This window comes from Oncorhynchus kisutch, linkage group LG2, assembly GCF_002021735.2.
Source record: "Oncorhynchus kisutch isolate 150728-3 linkage group LG2, Okis_V2, whole genome shotgun sequence".
Lineage (NCBI taxonomy): Eukaryota > Metazoa > Chordata > Actinopteri > Salmoniformes > Salmonidae > Oncorhynchus > Oncorhynchus kisutch.
Window position 1 is genome coordinate 13,382,835 of NC_034175.2, and position 27,793 is coordinate 13,410,627.

Below are 27,793 nucleotides of genomic sequence, written 5' to 3' on the forward strand. Positions count from 1 at the left end.
CCTGGCCCTTCCCCATGCCTTGGCCTTCATTGGGCCGAGGAGCTGCCTGCACACTAAACTCTGACAAGACACTTCCTAAGAGATCTGGTCAATAACAGGGGTCTAATCTAGTGCTAATCACCTACTTAGAGGAATCAATCAACATACTCCTGTTATGGGTCTGTATTATGGGAAACATAGACGGACAGTTTCTCCATAGTCTAGGACTATTACTTAATCTGTGTCTGGGAAAAAAATGACGTGTGCTGTAGCCAGCTCCTATGGCTAAATAAATGTGTAAATAACCTTAAAGTTTGTATGCTCCTTAATGGCATCAAGTGCTATTCTGAAACTAATTAATATAACACTGAATATGCAAGAAGTAAGCAAACATTTAATGGGTAACAATAAATACAACTCTTACTGAGTTGATCCTGCTGCATCAACGCAGGTGTGTAAAACACAAACTCAGGACGGTGAAATATAGCTGTTTCAATGTAATGGGATTCCGTAAATTCATGAGAAAAACGAAAACAAATATCAACAGTTATTTGGAGAGGCAGGTCTTATTTCCCCCTGATGTAAAATGAATCAATAGGCTAGTAGTGGCACTTCCTGTACACACACACACACACACACACACACACACACACACACACACACACACACACACACACACACACACACACACACACACACACACACACACACACACACACACACACACACACACACACACACACACACACACACACACCAGGAAAAACGGCTTACTCTTCATTTGAGCTGTATGTAATCAATCCCTGGCATGGGACGGCAGGCTGGCTGGCTGCAGACTTACTTCTCCAAACTAAGTGTGGAAACAGTGTGATTACTAGCGCGGTGGCATTTATATATTGAACTCAGATTGGAGGAGAGGAGACGAGGGCTGCAGAGAGACTTCACGTCAACGTAATTACACCACTGGAACAAAGGCAGATATTTTACAGTACACTGCAGTAAATTTAGCTCCACACTGCTGAATTGACCACAAGAGAAAATAAAATGTTTTTCATTGCTGGGTAAAGTTGAAACTCTCCCATGGCCATTGTTATGAATCCCATTGCCACTGTCATTGAGCTATAGTTCTGTCCAAAATGGCACCCTATTCCCTAGATTGCACTACTTTGGGCCCTATGTGCTGTCATGACTTGGCCTGTGGGTAAGGTTTATGACCCCCCCCCCCCATACATACCTTTCTCCCTTCCCTCTTGACTCTACAGAGGGACTCTTGAATAGCCTTTGTTAAACAGAGATTGTGGGAACATCAGAAGGTGGGGGGAAATTAACCATATTTTGGTAATCCAACCAGTTGAACATATGTGTTGGTACTTAATTAGTGAATATGATGTCAGTTCGGTTGTCATCTGAGACATTCTCATCAATGATAGGATGACATGAACAGTACACTGGAAAGTCTACACATTATAGTTATCAGATTCACATTGAATTGTTGTGCAATTTAAATGTTTGGATATAAAATTATTTGGGAGGGGATGAAATGTGATTTTAGCTTCTAAAACGTGGGAATTGGGATTTCATGAGTGAATTAGGCCCGACTCAGTGGCCCGCCCACGTGAAGAGACATTGGTTATAAACTATGAAACACGCCCTCCTCTCCCTTCCTATATAAAGCCTTGACGACAATATAACTTCCTGTTCCAGGTACATTAGGATGACGATCCTGTTACGGCTTTCTTCCATCAAAGGAGAGTCAGACCAAAATGCAGCGTGGTTAGTTCGATACATGTTTAATGAAAACAAAAACACGAACAATACAAAAACAACAAACGGAAATGTGAAAACCTAATACAGCCTGTCTGGTGAATACAAACACACTGAGACAGGAACAATCACCCACAAACACACAGTGAAACCCAGGCTACCTAAATATGGTTCCCAATCAGAGACAACGAGAACTCTGATTGACTCTGATTGAGAACCTCAGGCAGCCATAGACTATGCTAGACACCCCTACTCAGCCACAATCCCAATACCTACTAAAACCCCCAATACCACAACACAACACAAAATAACCCCATGTCACACCCTGGCCTGACAAAATAAATATATAAACACAAAATACTAAGACCAGGGCGTGACAGATCCGATGTCAGAAGGGTTCAGATAATAACTACAGAACAAAACAAACCTCAGCGTGAGCTTTGGTTGCGAATGGTATGAACTTTGCACTCTTATTCACTACAGAAGTGATACCGCCTAGCTGTTGAGTTAGCAGCGGCCGCTGTAAACGTGGGCTAGGAAAGGACGAACAGAGGACAGGAAGATCTCTGTTGGCCAACACGACTAGCTTCTACGACCAACCTACCGAAGCGCAGCTCAGAGTAAATATTTATTGCATATTCCTTTTCCAAATGGGCGGTAATTTAGAATGCATAAGATTCTGTATTTACGATAGAGTAGCTGCCTACGGCCCAATAGAGACATCGCTTCTCCCTTTGTTCTTCAGTCTTCCCGCTCTTTCACTCAAACCCAACCCACTTTCTTTGTGTAACCAGCTGTCATATCTGTTCCGTCCACTAGGGACGTTTTCCTTTATGACATAATTTGTAATCAAAGTATGATTCATTCTGTGTATATGTAATTCTGTGTGATTAGTTAGGTATTTAGTAAATAAATAATTAAACCCAATTTTGTATGGCTGATTCAAGTTGTTAGCCAGGGTTCATGAAGATAACCAATAATTTACAACTTTCAAATGAGACTGAAATAAGGTGACGATTAATATTGACTGCTATTGATGTAAAATATTACTAGGTCTTTAAGAGTTTATTCGGAAGATAACTGCTCTATAAATATTATTTTGTGGTGCCCCGACTTTCTAGTTAATTACATTTACATGATTAGCTCAATCAGGTAATATTAATTACAGAGAAAGGATTTTATAGAATACATTTTATAGAATACATGTCATATCACAATCCGGCATAGCCAAAGACACGACAGTGCCCAGGTCACAAGTAGTGCACTATAATGAGAATAGGGTGCCATTGGGACGCAGTGATTTAACCTCTCTATGACAAGGGCTTGAATCTACCTGAGACTTGTTGATTCATATAACAGACCATTGAGGATAAAATACTCTATTGCTGTCCTTCGTATTGTTAGTGATACTGAGTCTTAACGATAGTCCCTAACGGAATCATGTAGATGGAATACACAACAATTAACATGGGATAGATTTGGAAGCTATCCATGCCCCAAAGAATATCTGCACGATATTTGTTGTGGTGCTATTTAGTATAGTGTCATATCATAGGCCAATGACATTGAGATTAAAATGAGGAGGGGTGTTAGTGTCAGACCAGAGGTGTGTGTGCGTGCATGCATGCGTGCGCAAGTGTGACACACAAATCCCAACATGGAGATTGAATATCTGGCTAACCATGCTTTATAGTAGCTCCAGTTAAAAGTATTATTGTATCTCTCTCAAGCTGTAAATAGCAGGAATTCCTCCACACCCACCCTTTAATCTGGGGTAACATTGAAAAGAGACACAGCAACCGGTATGCCACATTATCAAAGCCTTGTCTTGTGTTTGTCTGGACTGATGTTGGTCTTTGGTCTGTGCTCGATACTAACCATAATTCAGTCAAACATCTCCTTTACACAGCCTGTGCCCCAAATAGCACCATATTCCCTATATGGTGCACTACTTTTGACCGGCGCTCATAGGGCTCTATTCAAAAGCAGCACACTATGTAGGGAATAGGGTGCCATTTGGTACACAACCACAGAAAAGACTGTCCTGAATGGAACAAACCTGTTTATTGTTTAGATTGATAAAACCAAGAGCTATGACGACTGATTTAATTTGCCTTGTAGGATAATGGAAGCATGGCTGGTGTAATGGATAGCTGTGACCCACCTGGTCACTAAATCTTTGCTACCGTGAGATATGCCTCTCAATAATTCAGACGGTTAATGAATGCAGTGTGGTTGAAGGGATGTGGAGAGAGAGACACAACAAGAGAGAAAGATATAGAGAGAGAGAGAAAGAGAGAGAGAGAAAGAGAGAGAGAGAGAGAGAGAGAGAGAGAGAGAGAGAGAGAGAGAGAAAGAGAGAAAGAGAGAGAGAGAGAAAGAGAGAAAGAGAGAGAGAGAGAGAGAGAGAGAGAGAGAGAGAGAGAGAGAGAGAGAGAGAGACTACTAGAGAGAAAGAGAAATAGAGAGGGAAAGAGAGAGAGGGAAAGAGAGAGGGAGAAAGGTTGAGAGAGCACTACATCCACAAAGACAATAATATGCAAGAAAGTTCAAAGCTCCAAACACAGAAAACAGAGGTGACATTCAGTCTTATAACCAAGTTATCATCCAAGCTAGCCCAGGTCTCCCAGGGGATGAGTAAAGCATACCATTATCCTTTGAAAAAAATGCTTCCAAGCAGAGTCATAACTTTACTTGTAATTTTTTACTTTACCTAATTACTTTAAATGGGCACAATTAAACATCTGAGACTTCCTGCTGCCTGACTGGGGCTGCGTCTGAAATGTCAACATATTCCCTATATATTGCATCCTGAGCTCAGGTCAAAAGTAGTGCACTATATAGGGTGTCATTTCAGACAAGGTCTGGAACACTAACTCTGACAGAAACACACTGGAGGGCAGACAGACAGACACTGGGGGGCAGACAGACAGACAGACAGACAGACAGACAGACAGACAGACAGACAGACAGACAGACAGACAGACAGACAGACAGACACGGGGGGGCAGACAGTCGGACAGACACTGGGGGGCAGACAGACATACAGACACATGCTAGGGGGCAGACAGACAGACACACTGGGGAGCAGACAGACAGACACTGGGGGGCAGACAGACACACACACTGGGGGGCAGACAGACACAAACACTGGGGGGCAGACAGACACAAACACTGGGGGGCAGACAGACATACATGCTGGGGGGCAGACAGACAGACATGCTGGGGGTAGACAGACAAACATACACCGGTGAGCAGACAGACAGACTGTATGAGACACTGGAGGGCAGACAGTCGGACAGACACTGGGGGGCAGACAGACAGACGGACACATGCTAGGGGGCAGACAGACAGACACACTGGGGGGCAGACAGACAGACACTGGGGGGCAGACAGACACAAACACTGGGGGGCAGACAGACAGACATACACCGGTGAGCAGACAGACAGACAGACAGACAGACAGACCGTCTGTCTGTGACACTGGGGGGCAGACAGTCGGACAGAAACTAGGGGGCAGACAGACAGACACACACCGGTGAGCAGACAGACAGACACAGATACACTGGGGGGCAGACAGACACTGGGGGGCAGACAGACAGACAGACAGACCTAGGTCTAGGTCTAGGTCCCAGGTCCCAAGAGACAAAGAGATCTTCTGTTGAATCTGACAATCAATCTTAAGGTTGTACAGTCGTCTCAAATAAAACTGTGAAGGACCTCGGTGTTACTCTGGACCCTGATCTCTCTTTTGAAGAACATATCAAGACAGTTACAAGGACAGCTTTTTTCCATCTACGTAACATTGCAAAAATCAGAAACTTTCTGTCCAAAAATTATGCAGAAAAATGTATCCATGCTTTTGTCACTTCTAGGTTAGACTACTGCAATGCTCTACTTTCCGGCTACCCGGATAAAGCACTAAATAAACTTCAGTTAGTGCTAAATACGGCTGCTAGAATCCTGACTAGAACCCAAAAAATGTATCATATTACTCCAGTGCTAGCCTCCCTACACTGCCTTCCTGTCAAGGCAAGGGCTGATTTCAAGGTTTTACTGCTAACCTACAAAGCATTACATGGGCTTGCTCCTACCTATCTCTCTGATTTGGTCCTGCCATACATACCTACACGTACGCTACGGTCACAAGACGCAGGCCTCCTAATTGTCTGTAGAATTTCTAAGCAAACAGCTGGAGGCAGGGCTTTCTCCTATAGAGCTCCATTTTTATGGAATGGTCTGCCTACCCATGTGAGAGACGCAAACTCGGTCTCAACCTTTAAGTCTTTACTGAAGACTCATCTCTTCAGTGGGTCATATGATTGAGTGTAGTCTGGCCCAGGAGTGTGAAGGTGAACAGAAAGGCTCTGAAGCAACGAACAGCCCTTGCTGTCTCTGCCTGGCCGGTTCCCCTCTTTCCACTGGGATTCTCTGCCTCTAACCCTATTACAGGGGCTGAATCACTGGCTTACTAGGGCTCTTTCATACCGTCCCTAGGAGGGGTGCGTCACTTGAGTGGGTTGAGTCACTGATGTGATCTTCCTGTCTGGGTTGGCGCCCCCCCCAAGGGGTTGTGCCGTGGCGGAGATCTTTGTGGGCTATACTCGGCCTTTGTGGGCTATACTCGGCCTTGTCTCAGGATGGTAAGTTGGTGGTTGAAGATATCCGTCTAGTGGTGTGGGGGCTGTGCTTTGGCAAAGTGGGTGGGGTTATATCCTTCCTGTTTGGCCCTGTCCGGGGGTGTCATCGGATGGGTCCACAGTGTCTCCTGACACCTCCTGTCTCAGCCTCCAGTATTTATTCTGCAGTAGTTTATGTGTCGAGGGGCTAGGGTCAGTTTGTTATATCTGGAGTACTTCTCCTGTCCTATCAGGTTTTAAGTATGCTCTCTCTAATTCTCTCTTTCTCTCTTTCTCTCTTTCTTTCTTTCTTTCTTTCTTTCTTTCTTTCTTTCTTTCTTTCTTTCTCTCTCTCGGAGGACCTGAGACCTAGGACCATGCCTCAGGACTACCTGACATGATGAATCCTTGCTGTCCCCAGTCCACCTGGCCGTGCTGCTGCTCCAGTTTCAACTGTTCTGCCTGTGATTATTATTATTTGACCATGCTGGTCATTTATGAACATTTGAACATTATGGCCATGTTCTTTTATAAACTCCACCTGGCACAGCCAGAAGAGGACTGGCCACCCCACATAGCCTGGTTCCTCTCTAGGTTTCTTCCTAGGTTCTGGCCTTTCTAGGGAGTTTTTCCTAGCCACCGTGCTTTTACACCTGCATTGCTTGCTGTTTGGGGTTTTAGGCTGGGTTTCTGTACAGCACTTTGAGATATCAGCTGATGTACGAAGGGCTATATAAATACATTTGATTTGATTTCAGACAGACACACTCTGGTGGGCAGACAGAGAGACACACACTGGGGACAGACAGACAGACACTAGGGGGTAGACAGACCAACAGACACTGGGGGGAAGAGAGAGGCAGACAGACACTGGGGGTTAGACAGGCAGACAGGCAGACAGACACTGGAGGGCAGACAGACACACACTAGGGGGCAGACAGACAGACAGACAAACAGACACTGGAGGGCAGACAGACAGAAAGACACACACTGGTGGGCAGAAAGACACTGGAGGGCAGACTGACAGACAGACAGACACCAGGGGGCAGACAGACACCGGGGGGGCAGGCAGACAGACAGACAGACAGACAGACAGACAGACAGACAGACAGACAGACAGACAGACAGACAGACAGACAGACAGACAGACAGACAGACAGACAGACAGACAGACAGAGCTGTTGGCCGAGGTAGGAGTAGCCAGGAGGAAGGCATGACCAGCCGTTGAGAAATGCTTGTCGAAGTTATTATCATGGATTTATCAGTGGTGACCATGTTACCTAGCCTCAGTGCAGTGGGCAGCTGGGAGGAGGTGCTCTTGTTCTCTATGGACTTTACAGTGTCCCAGAACTTTTTGGAGTTAGAGCTACAGGATGCAAATTTCTGCTTGAAAAAGCTGGCCTTTGCTTTCCTGACTGACTGCGTGTATTGGTTCCTGACTTCCCTGAACAGTTGCATATCGCGGGGACTATTCGACTATTCGGATTCACAACCACCCTGCTACAGCTAAACCATAAGGGAATCACAACCACCCTGCTACAGCTAAACCAAAAGGGATTCACAACCACCCTGCTACAGCTAAACCATAAGGGATTCACAACCACCCTGCTACAGATAAACCATAAGGGATTCACAACCACCCTGCTACAGATAAACCATAAGGGATTCACAACCACCCTGCTACAGCTAAACCATAAGGGATTCACAACCACCCTGCTACAGTTAAACCATAAGGGATTCACAACCACCCTGCTACAGTTGAACCATAAGGGATTCACAACCATCCTGCTACAGCTAAGCCATAATGGTCTTACTGATGGCCCAACTGACGGTCCTACTGATGGTCTTACTGATGGCCCTACTGACGGTCCTACTGATGGTCTTACTGATGGCCCTACTGATGGTCCTACTGATGGTCTTACTGACGGACCTACTGACGGTCCTACTGACGGTCTTACTGATGGCCCTACTGACGGTCCTACTGACGGTCTTACTGACGGTCCTACTGACGGTCCTACTGACGGTCCTACTGACGGTCTTACTGACGGTCTTACTGACGGTCCTACTGACGGTCCTACTGACGGTCTTACTGATGGCCCTACTGACGGTCCTACTGACGGTCCTACTGGCGGTCTTACTGACGGTCCTACTGACGGTCTTACTGACGGTCCTAATGACGGTCTTACTGACGGTCCTACTGACGGTCTTACTGACGGTCCTACTGACGGTCCCACTGATGGTCCTACTGGCGGTCTTACTGACGGTCCTACTGGCGGTCTTACTGACGGTCCTACTGATGGTCCTACTGACGGTCCTACTGACGGTCCTACTGATGGTCCTACTGGCGGTCTTACTGACGGTCCTACTGGCGGTCTTACTGACGGTCCTACTGACGGTCCTACTGATGGTCCTACTGGTCAAAGCATCTTGGCTGTGTCCCAGATGACACTGTGTTCCCTATTTAGCAAACAACAACAGAGCAGTGGAAGGATAGAAAGACATTATCAGTGTGGACCTTTCTGGTCCACAACGACCAGTGTGCGTCTTCACCTTGACTTCATAAGGGTAAGGCTGCCAAAACAGGCCTGCAAAATGAATTACTTACAATCAAAGACACCCCCAAAAAATGATACTTTAGAAAAAGTAAATTGTCCCAATTCAAAGTAACTGTCCCAATGCATACAGTGTCAGTGGGAGATGACAAGCAGTTGTATACATACTGTAATTGCCACCCCTGGAAACTGTTATTATGGGTAAACACAAGCAACAAACCCCCTTTGACAGAAGAAATACGAGGAGCAAGGAACACTCATGTTCTGCCTAAAGCAGTGACTAGGCCTATAACTGTCACCAACCATAACGGTGAGCAGCATCTCCAGCTAGTCAAGTAGAATTTATAAACGGGCATTTAAAGATAGCAGAAATCCTGACATTGTTCCAGTTAACAGTAGCAGCCAAATCACAACCTGACACACACACACACACACACACACACACACACACACACACACACACACACACACACACACACACACACACACACACACACACACACACACACACACACACACACACACACACACACACACACGGGCACACACTCATGCACACACAAAGAAATGTCAGACGCTTTAGAGAGGGCCTTGTGACTCTGTCTCCCCAGAATGACTGGCCACCAGGTCAGACCTAATAATAGTCAGTCTGCTCACTCGGTCAGACCAGAATATTTGTGTTAGCATGCATCGCCGTCCTCTCTATCTCTGTAGTCTGTGTGTCCACAGAGATAAGTCAAACAGCAGTGCTGTACTGTGATAATACATCTCACCTCACACTGTGGCCAAGGTTGGAGCAATGTACAAATCTGTTGCCTTTACCGTCCTTGAGACAGATTCCCACAACAAACCCCATGGGTCAGAGACACAGCTAATACATTAGGGAATAACGAGTCAGACCGACAGAGAGAGAGAGAGAGAAAGAGAGAGAGAGAGAAAGAGAGAGATAAAGGAGAGCTACTGTACAAAAGGACAAGGTGAATAACCCTCTCAGAATCAATTAGCTCCAGCTTCCCACTGACAGACGCTGTGCACCCTTCCAGGTACTTCCAGGCGGTTGGTAACAACTCCTACTCAGGCAGATCCTTCACAGTATCTGCACTCCAAATGGCACCCTATTCCCTATATAGTCTACTACTTTTGACCAGGGCCCATAGACATTGTTTAGTATGTAAGGAACAGGGTTTCATTTGGGGCGTAATCAGTGCCACTGTCGCCTCCCTCATCTCAGAATATCAGTGGAAATTCAAGTGTTGAACCTGGTTGGAGGCTCATTGATTGTGTGGTTATTAAAACGTCTTGATGGTGTAATGACAGCTCTGTCAGGAGGTAGGTTCTGTCACAGACAGACAGCAAAACAAGCTGTCATGTCCCCCTAGGCTACATTATTATTTATTCTCCTATTAGAATAAATTTGCATGATAGGATCCAAATGGGCTGGCTGGATATGTTGCTTTAGCCTGAAGGGTGGATTATAAAGCACATCAAGATAGGGGTTTAGAATGAGGGACCGTCACTAGTCAATGTCTAGTTACTTACCCATTATATAGACCTAATGTCTAGTTACTTACCCATTATATAGGCCTAATGTCTAGTTACTTACCCATTATATAGGCCTAATGTCTAGTTACTTACCCATTATATAGGCCTAATGTCTAGTTACTTACCCATTATATAGGCCTAATGTCTAGTTACTTACCCATTATATAGGCCTAATGTCGCAACCTAGAACCAAATCTGGTTAGCGCCAGCTAGCTAGCTAACTATTACAATTAGCTAATTGTCTTTATATTTATTGACATGTAGAGATGTATGTTTACGTCTGTCACCAGAGATGATATATTATAAAACAAGCCAATAAAGGACCCACACACTATTCACACTCTTAACATCCATACCCTCACTACTCCAGTAGCAGAGCACTTATACTGTAGCAGGGATTTCAACTGTATTCATTTACATTGATAATTAATCACATAAGCTCAAAGGACAGGACACAATAAATTCACACAGAGCTCTTAGCATTGTTTTACATTATTATGATTTAACCCTGCTGTTAAGCAGTGTTGGGATTAGTTATTTGAAAAGTAAACAAAAGTAACATGTCATTTTACAATATTACTTTGTGTGGAAAGTAAAGCGTTATATTTAAGCAATAAGGCCCGAGGAGGTGTGGTATATGGCCAATGGCTGTTCTTATGCATGACGCAAGGCAGAGTTACTTGACACAGCCCTTAGCCATGGTATATTGGCCATATATCACAAACCCCCGAGGTGAGTTATTGCTATTATAAACTGGTTACCAATGTAATTAGAGCAGTAAAAATCAATATTCTTGTCATACCTGTGGTATACAGTCGTGGCCAAAAGTTTTGAGAATGACACAAATATTAATTTCCACAAAGTTTGTCGCTTCAGTGTCTTTAGATATTTTTGTCAGATGTTACTATGGAATACTGAAGTATAATTACAAGCATTTCATATGTGTCAAAGGCTTTTATTTACAATTACATCAAGTTGATGCAGAGTCAATATTTGCAGTGTTGACCTTTCTTTTCAAGACCTCTGCAATCCACTCTGGCATGCTGTCAATTAACTTCTGGAACACATCCTGACTGATAGCAGCCCATTCTTGCATAATCAATGCTTGGAGTTTGCCAGAATTTGTGGTGTTTTGTTTGTCCACCCACCTCTTGAGGATTGACCACAAGTTCTCAGTGGGATTAAGGTCTGGGGAGTTTCCTGGCCATGGACCCAAAATATCAATGTTTTGTTCCTCGAGCCACTTAGTTATCACTTTTGCCTTGTGGCAAGGTGCTCCATCATGCTGGAAAAAGCATTGTTTGTCACCAAACTGTTCCTGGATGGTTGGGAGAAGTTGCTCTCAGAGGATGTGTTGGTAGCATTCTTTATTCATGGCTGTGTTCTCAGCCACTCCCTTGGCTGAGAGGCAACTCCACACATGAATGGTCTCAGGATGCTTTACTGTTGGCATGACACAGGACTGATGGTAGCGCTCACCTTGTCTTCTATGGACAGTTCTGGTTCTGCCAGTTCTGGTTATAGAGCGCACAAACACAAACCAATAGGGATGTGTAGAGGACACACTTGTCACTAGACAGAAAATCCTTCTATGGGCTTTGCTATCAAAAAAGCGATCGAAGGCAAAGATCCACTCACTCGAGAACTTAATGAGGAAACAAGTCAAGATCCGATCATGGAAACACTCGTCCCGGTAGAGATATGATTCTGAAAGTAATGCAGGCGTTGTTTGACAAAGTAACTGTAACAATATTACCCAATTTGAAAAAGGAATGTGTTACTTTACTCCGTTACTCATAAAAGTAACCCGATTACATTACGTGTTACTTTTGAAACGCGTAACCCCCAACACTGCTGCTAAGGCATGAGGTTGTAGAGTCAGGTGCTCAAGAGACCACTGGGAAACAGACTTGTTGACACAACTTATTATATATTACAAATGACATAGGTAAAGGCTAAATTAAGGAAAACTGCTGTAGACATATGGTGTTCTGTGGAACATTAACCTGTACACAATTCTTTCAGAATAACTTAGCCAGTTACAGAGAACACAAACACGGTATATGGTTATTTCACAGCTACAGAATTGGGTAAATTATTATTGAAGACTAGAGAGTGTTGTTGTTACATCACCCCCATAATCCTGCTGAGACTGTCTGGTCATTAATGGACCTCTTTTTAAGTTCCTCGGCGTACACATCACGGACAAACTGAATTGGTCCACCCACACAGACAGCATCGTGAGGAAGGCGCAGCATCGCCTCTTCAACCTCAGGAGGCTGAAGAAATTCGGCTTGTCACCAAAAGCACTCACAAACTTCTACAGATGCACAATCGAGAGCATCCTGTCGGGCTGTATCATCGCCTGGTACAGCAACTGCTCCGACCACAACTGTAAGGGTGAGTGAGGGTAGTGAGGTCTGCACACCGCATCACCGGGGGCAAACTACCTGCCCTCCAGGAAACCTACACCACCCAATGTCACAGGAAGGCCATAAAGATCATCAAGGACAACAACCACCCGAGCCACTGCCTGTTCACCCTGCTATCATCCAGAAGGCGAGGTCGGTACAGGTGCATCAAAGCAGGGATCGAGAGACTGAAAAACAGCTTCTAACTCAAGGCCGTCAGACTGTTAAACGCCACCACTAACATTGAGTGGCTGCTGCCAACACACTGACTCAACTCCAGCCACTTTAATAATGGGAATTGATGGAAATCACTAGCCACTTTAAACAATGCTACTTAATATAATGTTTACATACCCTACATTACTCATCTCACATGTATATGTATATACTGTACTCTATATAATCTACTGCATCTTTATGCAATACATGTATCACTAGCCACTTTAAACTATGCCACTTTGTTTACATACCCTACATTACTCATCTCATATGTAAAAACTGTACTCGATACCATCTACTGCATCTTGCCTATGCTGTTCTGTACCATCACTCATTCATATATCTTTATGTACATATTCTTTATCCCTTTACACTTGTGTGTATAAGGTAGTAGTTTTGGAATTGTTAGGTTAGATTACTTGTTGGTTATTACTGCATTGTCGGAACTAGAAGCACAAGCATTTCGCTACACTCGCATTAACATCTGCTAACCATGTGTATGTGACAAATACATTTGATTTGAGGCCATCTTGAGGTTCAATCAGTCAGTCGCCTTACAATGCACCTACACACGTGCACACCTACACATGTGCACACACACACGTGCACACACACACACACACACACACACACACACACCCTCCAACATTCCTTCCTCTTCCTGCCACAGACTCGTGTCCCGGAGGAAAGCCAAATGGAGGAACATGGAACATGGACCACACAGATGGGCAGATCAGAATTCTAGCACTTTTCATTTACCGATGGTGTAGCCACGTTTCAGCTCACCGCACCGTGGACTGCAGATTCTCTGGGAATTGGTTGCATTGTTTTGCTGCACCCCCAACGTGGTTGTCTTGGTAACAGGTGGTTCAGTCTTGTGAGGTGAGGCTGGCACCAGGGTAGGGGAGAATCCTTGAGTGGCAATATCCACTGACTGGGATTTCTTCTTCAGTCTGTTCAAAACAAAACAACAACAGGAAATATGGAGTCAGTCATAACACATAACACCACATATTTAGTGATAACATGGTCATGCAACAGGAAATGGAAAATATGACCATGTAAATTCAAGGGCAAATGTGTCAAAAGATACAGTACATGGACATTGCTGCCAATAACAAAACAGCTCATCATATGATGTTATGTCAGCAGTCAGCACAGCAGCTATTGATAATGATGTCGAGTGAATGCAACATTTTCACGGTGTGGATTATTCCATACTCTGGCTATGATTCATTGGAGGAGAGATCATTAACGTAATAAGGTCCTCATTAACAATTCAATTTAACAAACCATTTCAACAATATTTTATTGTTTTATAATAAAACACAACAATATTATAACAGGAATATGAATTGGACACTATTCTGAACGAGATATGCTGTCATTGATCAAACATCAACTAGATAATAAGTGTAATGATATGTGTTAACTGGAGTTTGCACTTTTGGGACTAATCCGTTGGTTCCCTTGTAGGCCTGGGCAAATGAAATCAAGCACAGCTCAAATATTTGAAAGTGTTTGACGTTATGTATTTGACCCAGACGTGGTAACTTTTTAAACAATGTCAGACAGCAATTTCACAATACAAACACGGTTGATGCTGTAAAGTGAAGTGGGTCACTTGCTTACACAAGATGACCTACACATGATTAAACCTTATCCTATGAGACACTGACCTAAATCAAAGGACCCTACACCAAAGTGGGAAAGCCAATTAAACGTCTCACCATAGGATTTAGACAACAGGCTAGTTTATTTAGTTTAAGTTCAGCACAGGAGTTCACTAAGCTAATCCAGGTATCAAACATGCAGGAGAAACACTATAGAAGTATGCCTGCGAGTTAACCTGCGAGTTAACAAAAACACCACAATGATTATGAAGATGTTGTATACCTGCCAGTTACTGATTTCCCTGCCTACTACTGTACTATATCATCAACTTTATAAAGCATGGAAAACCAAAAACATGAGGTAAGCACATATTATTTAGAGAAGATAGTGTAAATGGATGAACAAGTACTCCTAAAGTACTATCTATGGTATGTAAAGTACTATCTATGGTATGTAAAGTACTATCTATGGTATGTAAACTAATGTCCGTCAGTCTTTCCTGTAGACAAGGCCTGTCAGAGTAGCCTGAAGCAGCAATACAAGGTTCTTCTCAGCACTCCATTCTTCCCTCAGAGGGAATCGTTCCGGCTCCAGCCATTTCATATCATTCCACTAGCTCCTCTCCCAGGACAGACAACTGTAAACATGACATAGCCTCTACAAGGTAATGAAATACACCATCTATATGGAAACACTGTCAATCACTTTTGTGTACAGTACATCCAAGGAGAGACACCAACAGACAGAGACATTCACACACAGAGAGGGAAGTTTAACTGGCAGCAGCAGTTATGAGTCCCATAAACAACAACCCATTTCCATATTTTCATACTGTAGCTTCGAGGGCAGTATGTTGCTCTGAGGACCCTTGTAGTTATTCTTCTAAAACATACACATTTTGTTCTAGGTGTAACTTAAATAAAGGGTTTGTTTTGTGATGATTGTTTTTGAGGTAAAGTTTTCAGCATATGAACATGCTATAATGAAAGAGGAGAGAGGTAGAGTTACACCCTGGTGGTGATCAACGTTCTGGAGGAGAGAACCTGTAGGTGTGTGTGATGTCTATCCCAGAATCCCTTGGAAGAAAACAATAATTACCGCCTCATCAGTGAGGGTTCACCTTCCAGATCTGATTTACTGGCTGGGTTGTGTGTGTGTGTGTGTGTGTGTGTGTGTGCGTGCATGTAAACAGACTGCAGCTGTTTTGTGCCATCCGCTGAAATATCAGCCGCTAATCAGGACAGTGTAGTCTGTGGCACCGACCAGCAAAACAATAACACGGTCCACAGGGATCACAACAATGCCTGGCTGGTGACGCCTTGTTTAGTGTTCAACACATCTAATCATCATCAATGGTAAGATAAGTTTACCACAATAACAGGAGTACGGTATGTAAACGAAGTCCTGTCCAAGCCAAAACCTCCCATACAATAACAGAAATAACAGGAATAATATTATCAAATTGGTTTGTATAGATAACTACCACTGCTTAGAAAACAATAAAGATGGATCTTATTAAACAATATAATTACAATAGTTTTTTTTTCTTTCTTCAGAGGTAATTAGTGTAAGCTCCAAAGGCTGTGTCCCTGACAACTGGGCTACATCTCAATAGCCTTCAACTGGTGTACTGTCACGCCCTGGTCTTAGTATTTTGTGTTTTCTATATTTATTTGGTCAGGCCAGGGTGTGACATGGGTTTATTTTGTGGTGTATTTTTGTATGGGGGTTTTTCGTAGGTTTTGGGATTGTGGCTTAGTGGGGTTTTCTAGCATAGTCTATGGCTGTCTGAATTGGTTCTCAATCAGAGGCAGGTGATTATCGTTGTCTCTGATTGGGAACCATATTTAGGCAGCCATATTCTTTGAGTGTTTCGTGGGTGATTGTTCCTGTCTATGTGTTAGTTGTCACCAGATAGGCTGTATAGGTTTTCACGTTCCGGTTTTTGTATTGTTTGTTTTTTCATCATTATTAAACATGTATGAAAATTACCACGCTGCATTTTGGGCCGATCCTTGCTACACCTATTCGGAGGAGGAGATAGAAGAAAACCGTAACATGTACAGCAACTATCCACCACCCTCCTCAATCTACAGACACCATCTGATTGGCTACAGCTTGCATCGGAACGGTTTATCACAGCTATCAACGGACCAATTGGCTGGGGCCATAGATGGTTTGGTCACCAGTGGCCCTATTGCGTTCAATCCTATCACATGGGGAGGTGAGACGGCAAAGCATGTCAACAAAGCCACCAGCTCCCACCAACAGATTCTATCTATGAGCAGCAAAACATTTAAAGAGGGGAAAGAGGGAGGGAGAAAAGGGAGGAAAGCAAATGAAAAGCGGGCATTTTGTTTTCCTTCCCTGCTGTTCTGTTGCTTGGTCCAGGAGGAGAGCAGTGCCTAACAGGCATCACTCAGATTATCCAACTCTACAGGGACTGGGAGTCACATGGTTTGGCAAGGCAGAAACAACACAGGAAATGTGGGCCAAGTCAAACATGCTTATCACTACACCCAGTAAGAGGGATTAGAGCTAGAGGAAAGGGGGCAGCTTGGCTCCACTCCACTCGCTTATGAAAACAACAAAAACACTGCCTTTAGTTTATGCAACTGTATATGAGGCTTGTCATGTAAATATGCTGCAGTACTGGCTTGGCTGGGTTTGACATCCATAACAGCAAAATGGCCGATATGACAGTTATGAGTCCCATTACACTGTGTTATGCAACAGCATTGTGACTGACAGAAAAAAACACCATCATGAAGAAACCTAATTTACTGAAAACACTGAATGTTCTGTGTCCTTGTGGGGATGGAAATCAGGCAGGATTCAGCACTTAGACAGTAAGACTTCAGGCAACCCTTACTCAACGATCGCTGTCTGAATGACCTTCAAATTGCTCATTACTTTATTTTGTTGTGTGATAAAAGGAAATGGATAGAAATACACAACGGAAATGTATTTTTCTGTCAATTACACTGTCATTATATGTACCGTATGTATCCCTGTTCTCCCACACTCAATAGGCAGTATATTAATTGCCTCTGTCTTAGCAATTATTGAACAATTCGACACTCATTATAAACTCAAACACACTATAATAGTGCAGCCCATGGCATATCTCCATATGAATGCAATTTTTTCTCTTCAAAGTTGAATTAATGTTCATGATAGAGCCATAACACTCTGTGGCCATTTATTGAGACAAAGGCCTATCCTATCCTATTGTAGCCCTTTCCTGAGGTAAAATGACCTAGTGGCCTAATGTTCATATTTTTCATAAAAATTGGGAACTCCGACTCCAGAGTGGGGCAGCGGTCTCAGGCACTGCTTTGCAGTGCTAAAGGCGTCACTACAGACCCAGGTTCAATCCCAGGCTGTGTTGCCGCCGGCTGAGACTGGGAGACCCATGAGGCGGCGCACAATTGGCCCAGTCGCCAGTTGTACGGTGTTTCCTCCAACACATTGGTGTGGTTGGCTTACGGGTTAAGCGAGCATGGGTCAAGAAGCAGTGCTGCTTGGCAGGGTTGTGTTTCGGGGGACGCATGGCTCTTGACCTTCACCTCTCCCAAGTCTGTACGGGAGTTTGCAGCAATGGGACAAGACTGTAACTACCAATTGGATATCACAAAATTGGGGAGAAAAAGGATTGTGCAAAGCTGTCATCAAGGCAAATCTCAAATATATTTGGATTTTTTGGGGGTTAATACATGATTCCATATGTGTTATTTGATCATTTTGATGTCTTCACTATTATTCTACAATGTAGAAAATAGTAAAAATAAAGAAAAACCCTTGAATAAGTAGGTGTTCTAAAACTTTTGAACTGGTAGTGTATGTCAAATGGTTTTGTTATATGTCAGTCTTCTATGATATATATATAAAGTGTAATATTGGGATGCAAAATCAAAAATGTATAAACTATATCTGACATGGTACAGGTGTCCTTAATCAGAGCCGCTTACAGATCACTGCACCTGTACATAGCCCATCTGTAAACAGCCCATCTATCTACCTACCTCATCCCCATACTGGTATTTATTTATTGCACCCCAGTATCTCTACCTGCATATTCATCCTCTGCCGATCTACCATTCCAGTGTTTAATTGCTATATTGTAATTACTTCGCCACCAAGGCCTATTTATTTCCTTAACTTACCTCATTTGCACTCACTGTATATAGACTTTTTGTTTTCTTTTGTTCTACTGTATTATTGACTGTATGTTTTGTTTATTCCATGTGTAACTCTGTGTTGTTATATGTGTCGAATTGCTACGCTTTATCTTGGCCAGGTCGCAGTTGCAAATGAGAACTTATTCTCAACTAGCTTACCTGGTTAAATAAAGGTGAAATTAAAAAATAATAATAACAATGAATGGAGGGAGAATGCAGACTGCAGACTCCCAGTCTCATCTAACCCTCGCTAAATGCTAAAACAGCAGTTCTGTTGTCAAAAGGCCTGAGCAGGTGGCATTCTGTCTGAACAATGAGCCCTGAACAGACAGCTTATCAAAGTACTAAGACTACAACAAAACAGGTAGATAGCTGCCTACTGCAGGGGAAAGGGAAATGGCTTGGACTAACTTAAAGGTGCCATTTCTCCTCACTAATGACTGTGATGCCCAGCATGTCACATGTGTTACCAGAAGAAAAGAAAACTCTAGACCACCTTTACTCCACACTTAGAGACGCATGCAAAACTCTCCCTCGCCCTCCATTTGGCAAATCTGCCTATAATCCAATTATCCCGATTCCTGCTTACAAGCAAAAACTAAAGCAGGAATTACAAGTGACTCGCTCAATATGGTAAGTGGTCAGATGAAGAAGATGCTACACTACAGGACTGTTTTGCTAGCACAGACTGTAATATGTTCCGGGACTCCTCCAATGGTATTGAGGAGTATACCAGCTCAGTCACCGGTTTCATCAATAAGTGCACCAAAGATGTCATCCCCACAGTGACCGTACGTACATATCCCAACCAGAAGCCATGGATTACAGGCAACATTACAGGCAACTGAGCTGAAGGCTAGAGCTGCCGCTTTCAAGGAGCGGGACACTAATCCGGACGCTTATAAGAAATCCCGCTAGGCCCACAGACGAACCATCAAAAGGGAAAAGTTTAAATACAAAACTAAGATTGAATCCTACTACATAATGGCAGGGCAAACTATTACAGAGAACAAAGGGAAACCCAGCCGCGAGCTACCCAGTGACGCAAGCCTACCAGACATGCAAAATGTTTTATGCTCGCTTCGAGGCAAGCAACACTGCAGCATGCATGAGTGCACCAGCTGTTCCGGACGACTGTGTGATCTCGCTCTCCATAGCCGATGTGAGCAAGACCTTTAAGCAAGTCAACATTTACAAAGCCGTGGGGCCAAAGCATGTGCGGACCAATTGGCAAGTGTCTTCACTGACATTTTCAACCTCTCCACGACAGAGTCTGTAATACCTATATGTTTCAAGCAGACCCCCATAGTCCCTGTGCCGAAGAAAGCAAAGGTAACCTGCCTAAATGACTACCGCCCCGTAGTACTCACGTCGGTAGCCATGAAGTGCTTTGAAAGGCTGGTCATGGCTCACATCAATATCATCTTCCCGGAAACCCTAGACCCACTTACATTCGCATACCGCCCCAACAGATCCACAGATGACGCAATCTCAATCGCACTCCACACTGCCATTTGCCACCTGGACAAAAGGAACACCAATGTGAGAATCCTGTTCATTGACTACAGCTCAGCATTCAACACCATAGTGCCCACTATGGTAACCAAGATGGCGTAGCAGTAAGTCGTCCTGTCGTGTCGTGTCCCTGTATATTTTGTTTATATTTTGTTTATTTTTCGTTTTTTACATATTTTTCGTTTTTTACATAGCTATCCCTTTAAAAACATTTTGCTAAACCTAAGCTTCCAAATACGCTGGATCTTCACAACTAGCTATCTAGCTAAACCGCAACCCCGGATGATTACCCCTGGCTAGCGTTTCCACCCACTTAGCTTGAAGCTAGCCCGGCCTGCGCTACCACCGTAGCATACTCCTGAGCTACAATACCCGGGCCCACGACCGGTCTATCGATGTCACCGCATGAAGAGGAATAAACAGACTCACCCCATCGCGACGTCCCCCAAAGGCTAACTCTCTAGCCCTCGCTATCTCCCTGCTTGCTAATTCGGCCTGCTAACTGCTAGCTTGTCCAGCTCCGGTCCGCTAACTGCTACCTTGTCTAGCCCGGGCCTACAAACTGTTAGCTTGTTAGCACAGGCCTGCTAACCGCCTGAATCGCCGCCTCCCAAACGCTCACCGGACCCATATTTACTTTCTATCTCTTTTGACTTTTAATTTGTTTATACCTTCCGGAAACCTGCCTCACCCAATGTGATACGGAATCGCTATTTTTTTTTAAATTTATTTTTAGAACACACTCAAGAACCTCCAGAAGCTAACCAGCTAACTAGCTACAAGCTATTTAGTCATTGTTCGTTTTTTTAACCTGGATAACACTCGCCAGTCCAGCTTCCCTTCCCCATCCACCGCTGCCCCCTGGACACTGATCTCTTGGCTACATAGCTGATGCACGCTGGACTGTCCATAAATCACGGTACTCCATTCTGCTTGCTTGTTTTATCTGTTGGCCCCGTTGCCTAGTCTACGCCATTTTACCTGCTGTTGTTGTGCTAGCTGATTAGCTGTTGTCTCACCTACTGTTTTAGCTAGCTTTCCCAATTCAACACCTGTGATTACTGTATGCCTCGCTGTATGTCTCTCTCAAATGTCAATATGCCTTGTATACTGTTGTTCAGGTTAGTTATCATTGTTTTAGTTCACAATGGAGCCCCTAGTTCCACTCTTCATACCCCTGATAACTCCTTTGTCCCACCTCCCACACATGCGGTGACCTCACCCATTACTACCAGCATGTCCAGAGATACAACCTCTCTCATCATCACCCAGTGCCTGGGCTTACCTCCGCTGTACCCGCACCCCACCATACCCCTGTCTGCGCATTATGCCCTGAATATATTCTACCATGCCCAGAAACCTGCTCCTCTTATTCTCTGTCCCCAACGCTCTAGGCGACCAGTTTTGATAGCCTTTAGCCGCACCCTCATACTACTCCTTCTCTGTTCCGCGGGTGATGTGGAGGTAAACCCAGGCCCTGCATGTCCCCAGGCACCCTCATTTGTTGACTTCTGTGTTCGAAAAAGCCTTGGTTTCATGCATGTCAACATCAGAAGCCTCCTCCCTAAGTTTGTCTTACTCACTGCTTTAGCACACTCTGCTAACCCTGATGTCCTTGCTGTGTCTGAATCCTGGCTCAGGAAGGCCACCAAAAATTCAGAGATTTCCATACCCAACTATAACATCTTCCGTCAAGATAGAACTGCCAAAGGGGGAGGAGTTGCAGTTTACTGCAGAGATGGCCTGCAAAGTAATGTCATACTTTCCAGGTCCATACCCAAACAGTTCGAACTACTAATTTTGAAAATTACTCTCTCCAGAAATAAGTCTCTCACGGTTGCCGCCTGCTACCGACCCCCCTCAGCTCCCAGCTGTGCCCTGGACACCATTTGTGAATTGATCGCCCCCCATCTAGCTTCAGAGTTTGTTCTGTTAGGTGACCTAAACTGGGATATGCTTAACACCCCGCCAGTCCTACAATCTAAGCTAGATGCCCTCAATCTCACACAAATCATCAAGGAACCCACCAGGTACAACCCTAACTCTGTAAACAAGGGCACCCTCATAGACGTCATCCTGACCAACTGGCCCTCCAAATACACCTCCGCTGTCTTCAACCAGGATCTCAGCGATCACTGCCTCATTGCCTGTATCCGCTACGGAGCCGCAGTCAAACGACCACCCCTCATCACTGTCAAACGCTCCCTAAAACACTTCTGTGAGCAGGCCTTTCTAATCGACCTGGCCCGGGTATCCTGGAAGGACATTGACCTCATCCCGTCAGTTGAGGATGCCTGGTCATTCTTTAAAAGTAACTTCCTCACCATTTTAGATAAGCATGCTCCGTTCAAAAAATGCAGAACTAAGAACAGATACAGCCCTTGGTTCACCCCAGACCTGACTGCCCTCGACCAGCACAAAAACATCCTGTGGCGGACTGCAATAGCATCGAATAGTCCCCGTGATATGCAACTGTTCAGGGAAGTCCGGAACCAATACACGCAGTCAGTCAGGAAAGCTAAGGCCAGCTTCTTCAGGCAGAAGTTTGCATCCTGTAGCTCCAACTCCAAAAAGTTCTGGGACACTGTGAAGTCCATGGAGAACAAGAGCACCTCCTCCCAGCTGCCCACTGCACTGAGGCTAGGTAACACGGTCACCACTGATAAATCCATGATTATCGAAAACTTCAATAAGCATTTCTCAACGGCTGGCCATGCCTTCCGCCTGGCTACTTCAACCTCGGCCAACAGCTCCGCCCCCCCCGCAGCTCCTCGCCCAAGCCTCTCCAGGTTCTCCTTTACCCAAATCCAGATAGCAGATGTTCTGAAAGAGCTGCAAAACCTGGACCCGTACAAATCAGCTGGGCTTGACAATCTGGACCCTCTATTTCTGAAACTATCTGCCACCATTGTCGCAACCCCTATTACCAGCCTGTTCAACCTCTCTTTCATCTCGTCTGAGATCCCCAAGGATTGGAAAGCTGCCGCAGTCATCCCCCTCTTCAAAGGGGGAGACACCCTGGACCCAAACTGTTACAGACCTATATCCATCCTGCCCTGCCTATCTAAGGTCTTCGAAAGCCAAGTCAACAAACAGGTCACTGACCATCTCGAATCCCACCGTACCTTCTCCGCTGTGCAATCTGGTTTCCGAGCCGGTCATGGGTGCACCTCAGCCACACTCAAGGTACTAAACGACATCATAACCGCCATCGATAAAAGACAGTACTGTGCAGCCGTCTTCATCGACCTTGCCAAGGCTTTCGACTCTGTCAATCACCATATTCTTATCGGCAGACTCAGTAGCCTCGGTTTTTCGGATGACTGCCTTGCCTGGTTCACCAATTACTTTGCAGACAGAGTTCAGTGTGTCAAATCGGAGGGCATGCTGTCCGGTCCTCTGGCAGTCTCTATGGGGGTGCCACAGGGTTCAATTCTCGGGCCGACTCTTTTCTCTGTGTATATCAATGATGTTGCTCTTGCTGCGGGCGATTCCCTGATCCACCTCTACGCAGACGACACCATTCTATATACTTTCGGCCCGTCTTTGGACACTGTGCTATCTAACCTCCAAACAAGCTTCAATGCCATACAACACTCCTTCCGTGGCCTCCAACTGCTCTTAAACGCTAGTAAAACCAAATGCATGCTTTTCAACCGGTCGCTGCCTGCACCTGCATGCCCGACTAGCATCACCACCCTGGATGGTTCCGACCTAGAATATGTGGACGTCTATAAGTACCTAGGTGTCTGGCTAGACTGCAAACTCTCCTTCCAGACTCATATCAAACATCTCCAATCGAAAATCAAATCAAGAGTCGGCTTTCTATTCCGCAACAAAGCCTCCTTCACTCAAGCCGCCAAGCTTACCCTAGTAAAACTGACTATCCTACCGATCCTCGACTTCGGCGATGTCATCTACAAAATGGCTTCCAACACTCTACTCAGCAAACTGGATGCAGTCTATCACAGTGCCATCCGTTTTGTCACTAAAGCACCTTATACCACCCACCACTGCGACTTGTATGCTCTAGTCGGCTGGCCCTCGCTACATATTCGTCGCCAGACCCACTGGCTCCAGGTCATCTACAAGTCTATGCTAGGTAAAGCTCCGCCTTATCTCAGCTCACTGGTCACGATGGCAACACCCATCCGTAGCACGCGCTCCAGCAGGTGTATCTCACTGATCATCCCTAAAGCCAACACCTCATTTGGCCGCCTTTCGTTCCAGTACTCTGCTGCCTGTGACTGGAACGAATTGCAAAAATCGCTGAAGTTGGAGACTTTTATCTCCCTCACCAACTTCAAACATCAGCTATCTGAGCAGCTAACCGATCGCTGCAGCTGTACATAGTCTATTGGTAAATAGCCCACCCTTTTCACCTACCTCATCCCCATACTGTTTTTATTTATTTACTTTTCTGCTCTTCTGCACACCAATATCTCTACCAGTACATGACCATCTGATCTTTTATCACTCCAGTGTTAATCTGCAAAATTGTAATTATTTGCCTACCTCATGCCTTTTGCACACATTGTATATAGACCCCCCCTTTGTTTTCTACTGTGTTATTGACTTGTTAATTGTTTACTCCATGTGTAACTCTTTGTTGTATGCTCACACTGCTATGCTTTATCTTGGCCAGGTCGCAGTTGCAAATGAGAACTTGTTCTCAACTAGCCTACCTGGTTAAATAAAGGTGAAATAAAAAAATAAAAAAAAAGCTCATCACTAAGCTAAGGACCCTCCCTCTGCAACTGGATCCTGGACTTCCTGACAGGCCATAACAAGGGTAGGAAAAAATACATCTGATCCTCAACACTGGGGCCCCTCAGGAATGCGTGCTTAGTCTGTTCCTATACTCCCTGTTCACCCATGACTGCGTGGCCAAGCATGACTCCAACACCATCATTAAGTTTGCTGACCACACAACAGTGGCTGATCACGGACAATGATGAGACAGCCTATAGGGAGGAGGTCAGAGAACTGACAGTGTGGTGCAAGTACAACAACCTCCCCCTCAATGTGAGCAAGACAAAGGAGCTAATCGTGGACTACAGGAAAAGGAGGGCAGAACAGGCCTCCATTAACATCGGCAGGCCTATAGTGGAGCGGGTCGAGAGTTTCAAGTTCCTTGGTGTCCACCAATGAACTGTCATGGTCCAAACACACCAAGACAGTCGTGAAGATAGCACGATAACACCTTTTCCCCCTCAGAAGACAGAAAAGATTTGGCATGGGTCCCCAAAAAGTTCTACTGCTGCACCATCGAGAGCATCCTGACCGCTTGCAGCTTGCATCACTGCCTGGTATGGCAACTGCTCAGCATCCAACTGTAAGGCGCTACAGAGGGTAGTGCGTATTGCCCAGTACATCACTGGGATCAAGCTTCCTGCCATCCAGGACCTATATACTAGGCGGTGTCAGAGGAAGAAAAATTATTAAAGATTCCAGTCACCAAGTCATAGACTGTCCTCACTGCTACCGCACGTCAAGAGGTACCGGCGCGCCAAATCTAGGACCAAAAGGCTCCTTACTAGCTTCTACCCCCAAGCCATAAGACTGCTGAACAATTAATCAAATGGACACCTAGACTATTTACATTGATTTCATATAGTATGCGTAGTGTGGCGTACAGCAGTTCAGCCACCAGGGGGAGACCCGTCGAGGCCTGGTGACAGACAGAGTCTACATCACGAGGCGATGGTTCCCTCTGCTGGACGTGCCAGGTCTCGACAGGGCTCTCCAGCCAGGGCTGATTGTGGTTGGTGAGTAATCAAGGGGCTGATTGCTCACCAGCTGGATGAGTTCCATAAAGCTGCCAGAAGGGCAGCACACAGAGAGGGGACTGGGGGAAAGAGAGGTTACTCCAGTATAGTCGTGCTCAGTCCCAGGCATACCGGAGGGAGCTCAGTTTTGTTCCCCACAGGAAACAGCAACATTTTTCAGGAGAGGGTCTCCTGAAGGAGACATTTTCTTTTTGTTGGTTATTTAAATAAACATTCTAGAAACCGAGCTAATCCAACCCTGTCCATGTCTGATCTGTGTATAACATCTTGACCAAACTACCTGGTCTGCTACAATAGAAATAGAATGAACTGAATGGGAACATTTGTCATACTAATTCTATTTCATTGATTGTAGAATGTGATTGTGTGGTGTTACTTTGTACAGTACACTCAATGAAGCTAACAAGGAAGTGGCGTCATATTAAATCACACTTTTAGTGACGGATCTAGAAATACAGATGATTTGCTGGAATGAACCGTTAAGTGTAACATGTGACAACCCTCTGGTCATTCAGGTGTAGAATAATAAAGATGTGATCTTCCACTGCACCTTCCATCTTCATCTGTTATGTAAGACATTAAGCAGTGTGACAATACAGTGGTTGGACAGGAAAAGCCCTCTGTCAGTGAGGGATGTCCAACGTGCTACTGTATACCCTTCAGCTGAATACACTGGTTTGATGACATATTTTAATCCCTGACAGGGCTTTGTCAACTGCTGTCAGTTCAGAAAACACTTGCTGTTTTTCTTTTTGGCTTTGTTTTTGGCTTTTGGGTTTTATATCTCCCCCGTGGACTGACAGACGGCATCAACTTTGCTACATCCTTTAATCCGGGAAGAAAGATAATCAAATCTGTGTAATCCCTGGGTCTTGTCCCGTCCTCAGACTTCACAGTGAACCTCTCTGATCCTGTACTGCTAGGTTATGACAGAGACAACAGAAAAGGACCATGCTCTCTGATTGTCCTGGGAGTTTAGTTTGGAGTGTAGGTTACTACAGAACCACACAATACTACCACCGACTATGACTTACGGGTCTAAATAATGTAAAACACGTGGGAGCACAGAGTGTAGTGTGTAGAGTTGACCTTTCTTTTCCCCCTTCCATATAATCTCAAAAGGTTCTCTCTGCAGGTATGTGTGCAAAAGGTTCTCTCTGCAGGTATGTGTGCAAAAGGTTCTCTCTGCAGGTATGTGTGCAAAAGGTTCTCTCTGCAGGTATGTGTGCAAAAGGTTCTCTCTGCAGGTATGTGTGCAAAAGGTTCTCTCTGCAGGTATGTGTGCAAAAGGTTCTCTGCAGGTATGTGTGCAAAAGGTTCTCTCTGCAGGTATGTGTGAAAAAGGTTCTCTCTGCAGGTATGTGTGCAAAAGGTTCTCTCTGCAGGTATGTGTGCAAAAGGTTCTCTCTGCAGGTATGTGTGCAAAAGGTTCTCTCTGCAGGTATGTGTGCAAAAGGTTCTCTCTGCAGGTATGTGTGCAAAAGGTTCTCTCTGCAGGTATGTGTGCAAAAGGTTCTCTCTGCAGGTATGTGTGCAAAAGGTTCTCTCTGCAGGTATGTGTGCAAAAGGTTCTCTCTGCAGGTATGTGTGCAAAAGGTTCTCTCTGCA

At 44.8% G+C, this 27,793-nt stretch overlaps 1 protein-coding gene across 2 annotated transcripts in view; it reads right to left on the reverse strand.

Annotated features, from left to right (window-relative positions):
• LOC109901036 (oxidation resistance protein 1-like) overlaps window positions 1-27,793 on the reverse strand; it is a 209,693-nt gene that overhangs the window by 84,014 nt on the left and 97,886 nt on the right. For both annotated transcript variants that reach the window (XM_031788002.1, XM_031788006.1), the window contains exon 3: window positions 13,846-14,039. In XM_031788002.1, the coding sequence (XP_031643862.1) occupies window positions 13,846-14,039 (194 nt within the window). The remainder of the gene's footprint in view (window positions 1-13,845; window positions 14,040-27,793) is intronic.